General features: G+C 40.2%; 1 protein-coding gene across 2 annotated transcripts in view; it reads right to left on the bottom strand.

Annotated features, from left to right (window-relative positions):
* Positions 1–325: 325 nt before the first annotated feature.
* BUD13 (BUD13 spliceosome associated protein) overlaps positions 326–7,978 on the bottom strand; it is a 32,602-nt gene continuing 24,949 nt past the window's right edge. For both annotated transcript variants that reach the window (XM_007461856.1, XM_007461857.1), the window contains one exon: positions 326–419. In XM_007461856.1, coding sequence (XP_007461918.1) covers positions 326–419 — 94 coding nt within the window. The remainder of the gene's footprint in view (positions 420–7,978) is intronic.

Genomic DNA, 7,978 nt, shown 5'->3' with positions numbered 1-7,978 from the left:
ATCCGTTTAAGAAAATTATTTTAAAAAAATAAATGTGTGTTTATTAAAAAGGGAAAACCCTAACCAAGAACAAACCCTGGGACACAGAGAAATCAACACTTCCTCTGAAAGCCAGCAACAGGCAGTGTCGGCACACCTGAGAAATACAGGTCCTTCAGTCCAAACATTACGTCTCAAATATTCTTCTGTAGTCAAAACTGGCATCCAACAAGTCGCTGGTCTGTGTGGGCCCTGATTATGAGCACAGATGACTGTTGCAGCTGGACGTCTGTCCACCCAGTGTCCACCACCACAACCCACAGCCACCCCCACTGCCTCAGAAAAGTTACATATCCTCAACACTCCACTTGTAGGCAAGTTCCTCCACCGCCTTCTTGCTGGCAAGCCTGGCAAAGCGCTTCTGTTCAAATCCATTGGATCTGCAATCAAGAAATACTAATCAGCCAGAATCCTGAACTGAACATTTATCTTTGAAAAAAAGAGTTCACAATCTAATGAGCAAAAAGGAAAGTAAAGGCAACCATGTGAAAATATTTAAGACATAAGCAACAGAATCAGAAAGACAGAATAATCCACCCTCTTATTAGTCCTTGTTCAGTTCTTTCTCAAACTCTTTTGACAACTGTTTCAAACATTTACCACTCTCTAAAGGCCCAACTCACTCTCAGCTGATGTCTACGTATTATACTTTATCCATTCATTACACAATTAGTGAATTCTTATTGTATACTAGGCACTGTGTCATGAAAATGAGTATAACACAGCACCTATCCTGATAAACTCACAGACTAGTGGAGGAGATTGACATTTAAGCAAATAATTAGAACAAAAAGCATAGATTATGGTAGAAATATGCATTGGGTATCATGGAAGCAGAGTGGGGATCTTACTCAGCTTGGGAGGGGGATGGACAAGAATGGTCAGCAAAGGCTTCGTGAAGGGGGCCCCTATGCTAAGTCTGAAAAGAAAGAGTTAACCAGAGGGCCAGAAGGGTCAGGAGGGCATTTCAGCACAGAGCATAGCACAAGCAACAACAGCAAAGGCACAAAAGTAAGAAATAGCATGGCACATGCAGGGAACCAAAGGCAAACTGGTATGGCTGGAGCCTCAAATATGAAAAGAGAGTAGCACGAGACAAAGTTAGAAAGGTAGGTAGAGGGCAAATCATAATGAACTCTGTAAGCCATAGTATAAAGCTTAGTAAGGATACTAAGTAAGGATAAATTTATTTTTTTTAATTTTTATTGGAGTACAGTTGATTTACAATGTTGTATTAGTTTCAGGTGTACAGCAAAGTGAATCAGTTATACATATACACATATCCACTTTTTTTTTTTACATTCTTTTCCCATGTAGGCCATTACAGAGTATTGAGTAGAGTTCCTTGTGAAGGATAAATTTAAAGTGGGAGCATAAACTGCATTTCAAAGAGATCACTCTGGAGGAGACTGAAGGCAGGAAAGTTACTGCAATGGTCCAGGCAACAGATGATGAAAGTAATGATAAAGAAGAGGGACAGAAAGAGAGAAAACACAGTAGGACTTAGTGATTGATTAGTTATATAAGAGCAAAGGAGGAAGAGGTAAGTTTGACTCATGGGTTAATAATTTTAGTGACTAGATGAATGAGGCTGCCATTAACCAGGACAGAACACAAGAGTAGGAGCACGCTTAGAGTAGGGAAAGCTGATGAGTTCAGTTTTGAATATGTTTGCATTTAAGATGCCTCAAGTACACATCAACAGAGAAATCCAATGCACAGCCAGATACTCCAGACTGAGGTGCAAATACAGATTTGGGAATCATGTACATACAGCTGGTAAGTGAAGGTGTACTAGACTAGATTCAGCCAAGAGAGCACATGGAGTGAGAACAGCTAAGGGTTACAGATGGAGCCCTGACAAACATTTAAGCAGGGGACACAGAGGAACAGAAGCTCATAAAGGTGGCCGAGATGAAATGATAAGAGAAAATAAGCAGAAGCAGGGTGTCATGGAAGTCACTACAGGGGCGCATTTCAGGGAGTGGCCCTCAATTCCCTTCTAATACCATGTACTTCGTCTTCTTATATAAACTTCTTGAAAGAGTCTTTATTCACTGTCTACTTCCTTATTTTTCATTCACTCCTTGACACATTAGAACCTGGCTTTTGTTTCACTATGCTATGGAGTTAACGCTCTCTCAAGTCATTACTGATCTTCCTTATTGCCAAACCCAGTGCTCTGTCCCTCTCACCTAATCAGTCACTAGGTGCTGCCATCTTATCACTTAACCAATTTCCCACTTCCTCCTCTCTCTATTCGTACTACCACTGTCACGGTTCAGACCTCCATCATCTTTAGCCCAATCTACTGCAACAACCTTGTATCTTGTCTCTCTACTTCCAAATTTGTGCCTTGCAAATGCTTCATACGACTGCTACAATGCATCACCTATCTAGAATGTAGAGCTACTGTTAATCCACCAGTGGCTCCCCTCTGCCTCTAATGAACACCAAGCTCCTCAGAAATGTTTCCAAGTCCTTCAGTGACCAGGCCCCTGCTTACCTTTCCAGCCCATCTCACATAACTCCATTTCACACTTACTGCTATCCAACATCAAACTGCTTATAACAGGCCCCCACCCCACCAAACACTAGGATGTTCCATATCCTTATGACCTTGCAATAAAGGATGCTCTTCCTTAAATATTCTTCCTTTCCTTCTCATCTTGGTTAATGACATCCCTTAAGACTTAGCTCATGTATCACCTCCTCTAGGAAGCATGCATTCCCTGACCAGTCTCCCAAGGCTGAATCTAACTACTCTTCCTTTGTGCTCCCAAGGCACCTTGAAAATCCTCTATAGTAATACTTAGCAAGTAGCACTGAAATTATTTACTTGTCTGTCTTCTCCTCTAGATAGAAAGTGAGTTGCTGTGCTCAAGGACCGTCTCTCACTAATTGTGAGACCCTGGCACCTAGGACATAGCTGCTTAAAATTATAATACATACGCTAAGTGCTACTGAACTGATTGGGATGACAGGCTTCCCTCTTTCCTAAGACCTTCCCTAAGGGATCAGTTGGGTGAGTAGTGAAAGGGTGAGGAAGAAGGGAAGCTTATTATGAATGGCACCATCTCCAACCTTAGAAGCATGCATGGTGTTCTAGAGCACAAGGAAACCACTGCTTCTTGTCTTGGGGAATAAGTACTTAAGAGAATCAACACTAATATGATCACACAAAAGGTACTATGAATAACAAACCAAACCCTAAACAGAATCAAAAAAACAAACCGCAAGAGAACACACAGTGGAAAGAGATTTAGACCAAAGAATCAGATGCCCAAGGTCTAATTCCAGCTTTATCACGTGAGCTGAAAGACTGTGAGTTGTTAAATTTATCGGGGCCTCCGTTTCTCTTTCAAATAATGTAAGTTAGTTTAATTGACCTTATGGGTTTTTCTAACTGTAACATACTATAGATCTGTTTTAGAAATATTCACTTGCCAAAAGCAGAAAAGGCAATGAAAGAATAAATAATCAGAAAGAAAGCAAGGATGAGAAAGGGAACTAAAAGGAAAAATCTAGGAGAAAAGAAGAATGAGAAGTATAGGAAAACTACTGGGAGAGATGGAGACAAATTATACCAGTTAAAAACCAGGTCAGGGAGAGTTCTGTTTTGGGTCCAGAAATTTGAAAAACAAACAGAAAAAAGAAAAAAAGAATGAACTCAGTGTAGCAGGAGTATCTTTAGGGTTGTGGCTATAAAAAGATCTACTTCCGGCTATACAGCAAATTAGTATTCTGAAAAATCCTCCTGTTACCAAAAAGCTGATATATACAGTGCGCTGCAAACGATATACAGTGTGCTGCAAACGAAAGCAGGAAAGGAGCCTGAAACCACAGCCACCCTGAGGATACCTGCCAATATCAGGAACTAGAGCTCTGGATTTAGATGGCAGCTTAAAGGACAGAAGATAATGCCTTAGGCCCATATAAAGCAGAGTGGTAGATTCCAGTCATGGCAGAGAACTCGTGCAAACTAACCTACACTCAGAAAACAATTATAAAATCTGGACAAAATATAAAGATACAAGTATCTCAAAGTATGTGAAGGCATAAGAGAGTAACCAAAAGCAGACAAAACTTGGGTGGGAGTCTGGGTGTCAGAAGAGATTTGTGAGGCTTTTTGCCAGAGGGCACTTCCCAAACTGCACAGCTCATGGAGGCAGAAAGCCACAGGCTTACTGGCTTAAGGTGTCAGTGCAGAGTGAGCAGAGCAGCTGGAAAATCAGGGAAGAAATACTGAAAGGGAGGGAGCTTCAAAAGGGATGAACCCCAAAATCTACATACAAATTGCACCCAAATCTTTGGCTAACTGCTAAACTGTGCTTGTGCAGGGGAAACACCCTTGGGCCCCATGAAAAAGCAGCAGCTAGAAACTGAAAGAACTGAGCGAAATTTTAGCTGCTGCCCACTGCAAACAAGTTAGAGTTTGGAGTTAAAATACAGCCAAGTTAACTGTCTGCTGGAATAAAAATCAACACACTTCAAGGACTTCTCTGGTGGCGCAGTGGTTAAGAATCCATCTGCCGATGCAGGGGACACAGGTTTCGAGCCCTGGTCTGGGAAGATCCCACATGCCGTGGAGCAACTGAGCCCATGTGCCACTACTGAGCCTGCGCTCTAGAGCCCACAAGCCACAAGTACTGAGCCTGCGTGCCACTACTGAAGCCCGCGCGCCTAGAGCCCGTGCTCCGCAACGAGACAAGCCACCACAATGAGAAGCCCGCACACCACAACGAAGAGTAGCCCCGCTCACTGCAACTAGAGAAAGCCCATGCGAGGCAACGAAGACCCAACACAGCCCAAAATAAATTAATAATTAAAATAAATTAATTAATAAACAAAATTTAAAATAAGATGGTTATACCACCTTATTAAAAAAAATCAACACACTTCAAAGAGAATTCAAAGTCTCTGCAATGTACCATTCATAATGTCCAGTATAACATTTTTAAGTGACCAGACATGTAAAGAAACAGTAAAATGTGATGAAACTCAAGAAAAAACTATGAACAGAAACCAATCCTGAGATAACCCAAATGTTGCAATGAGCAGACAGGAATTCAAAGCACCAATTATAAATATTCTCAAGGGAAAAAAAATGACGCATAATGAATGAATAGGTAGGAAATCTCAGCAGAGAAATATGTCAAATGGAAATTCTAGAGTTGAAAAATATAATAAACTAGCTGAGGGACTTCCTTGGTGGCACAGTGGTTATACTATAAAAATATAATAAACTAGCTGAGGGACCTCACTGATGGCACAGTGGCGCCTGCCAATGCAGGGGACACGGGTTCGAGCCCTGGTCCGGGAGGATCCCACGTGCCACAGAGCAACCAAGCCCACGTGCCACAACTACTGAGCTTGCACTCTAGAACCCGTGAGCCACAACTACTGAGCCCATGTGCCTAGACCCCGTGTTCCGCTACAAGAGAAGCCACTGCAATGAGAAGCCCATGCACTGCAATAAAGAGTAGCCCCTGCTCGCCACAACTAGAGAAAGCCCACGTGCAGCAAAGAAGACACAGCACAGCTAAAAATAACTAATAAATATACTTAAACTAGCTGAAACAAAAAATTCAGTGTATGAACCTAATAGGCTAGAGATGGCAGAAGAGTCAATGAACTTGAAATCAGATCAAAAGAAATTATCCCACCTGAAGAACAGAGAGAAAAATAATGATAGAAAAATGAACAGGACTTCAGAGATCTGTGGGATAATATCAAGTAGTGGAAATAGTGTAATTGGAGAAAGAAAAGTGGTTTAAAAAAAAAAGAAAAGGAATTGAACAAAAAACAGCCAAATACCTCCCAAATGTGAAAAACATGAACTCATAAATCCAAAAAGCTCAACAAACTCAAAAAAGGATAAATACAAAGAAAACCACACCTAGGTACACCATAGTCAAACTGCTGAAAACCAAAGACCAGAAGGAAATCGTGAAAGCTGCCGAGAGAATATATTATAAAGTGTGTATGCTGGGGTTAGGGGGTGAGAATGAAACAAATGAAATCTGAGGGTTGACTTCTAATTGGAAACAATGGAGGCCAGAAAGTGATGAAAAGTCTTTAAAGGGCTGACAGAGCTGTCATAGAAGTCTGGTACTGTCAATCCTGAGTTCTCTGTGTTGGTTTGAAACCTCAGGAGTTCCCTGGGTAAAATCTGAAACTGGCCCCCATACACGGAGGACAACGAGAGACCAAAGAAAGAGGCAGATCACTCCAGATTGGCAGGTGGCAGGTTTAACAAGCAAGGGAACTTACATACAAGGTTTGTCTTGGGCGCAGGACAAGTGGTTCTCCACACCTGCCTGCCAGAACCTTAAAAGTTTATATAGAGGCCTTATATATAAGGGTTCAGTCACATATTCAGTCCAGATGGTCTCAACAACACCCTACTCTCTCAAGGCTATGTCCTTGAAATGGCTGCCAGTATGGGAACAGTAGGCAGGATGTACATTCCAAGGACAGCGGAGAGGTAAGGGCCTCCAGTTCCCTGGGTCCAGCTCATAGGTCAACCAGTGGTCACATCCCCTCGATAACCTCCCCCAACACCATGCCAGTGAAAGAATCCTTCAAAAACGAAGGTGAGAAAAAATTCTCTAATTTAATTAATAGAACTGTGCCAATACCAATTCCTGGCTTTGATAACGTACTATGGTTATAAAAGATATTATCATTGGGGGAAGTTGGGTGAATGGTACACTAATACACTGTACTATTTTTTCAAGTTCTTGTGAGTCTAACATTATTTCAAAATTAAAGCTGTTAAGAAACAAAGGTGAAATAAAGATGTTTTCCTATCAACAAAAACTGAATTTTTTGCCAACAGACCTGCACTGAAGGAATATTAAAACTTCCTAATTTCTTTAGGAAAGAAGGAAGAATACCAGAAATTGTAACTATGTAAGTACTAACAACTATATATTTTTTTCTTTTGTTTTCTTAGTTTCTTAAAAAAATATGTAACTGCAAAGTAAAAATTTTAACACTGTATTGTGGGATCTATACCATTTTTTATGTAATATGTATGAAAATAATAGCACTAAAAACAGAGGTTAAGTAGAACTGTAGTGTTGCAAGGTTCTTATATTTTATGTGAAATAGTACAATTTTAACTCTCGGTAGGCTGTGATAAATTAAAGATACGTACTGTGATCCTTATAACACTGAAAAAAAAATTGCAGAGAGGTATAACTAAAAAGAAAACAGAGCAATTAAAATTCACTACTAAATTCACACACCTAAAATCCAAAACACTGACAATACCAAATGCTGGCAAGGATATGGAGCAACAGAAATCCTTACTCTCTGTGGTAATGTAAAATGATACAGCCTCTTTGGAAGACAACTGGCAGTTTCTTATAAAATTAAACATAATCTCAACAACACAATCTAGCAATCATTGGGTATTTACCCAAGTAAACTGAAAACTATATCCACATAAAAACCCATACACAAATGTTTACTGCAGCTTTATTCACAACTGCTAAAAACTGGGAGCAACCAAGATATCCTTCAACTGGGGAATAAACAGACTGTGGTATACCCATCCAATGCAATACTACTCAGTGATAAACAAGGAATACAGTACTGGTTCATGCAAGTACATGGATGAATCTTAAAATGCATTTTGCTAAGTGCAAAAGGTCAGACTCAAAAGGTTACACATTGTATGATTCCATTCATGTAACACTCTGGAAAAGACAAAACTATAGGGACAGAAAACAACAGCAGTAATTATAAGGGGTTGGTGGAAGAGGTATAAATGACTAAAAGGAGACTTACACAGGAAATTTTAGAATGATGGAACTATTCCATACAGTACTAGGGTGGTGAATGAATGACTCTACTCATTTGTTAAATCCCATAGAACTATACACCATAATGAGTAAACACTAATATAAGTAAACTGTAAAAGAAAAAACTT

This window comes from Lipotes vexillifer, unplaced genomic scaffold (genome assembly GCF_000442215.2).
Source record: "Lipotes vexillifer unplaced genomic scaffold, Lipotes_vexillifer_v1.1 scaffold931, whole genome shotgun sequence".
NCBI classification, from domain to species: Eukaryota; Metazoa; Chordata; class Mammalia; order Artiodactyla; family Lipotidae; genus Lipotes; species Lipotes vexillifer.
This window is presented reverse-complemented; position numbering and strand designations above follow the sequence as displayed.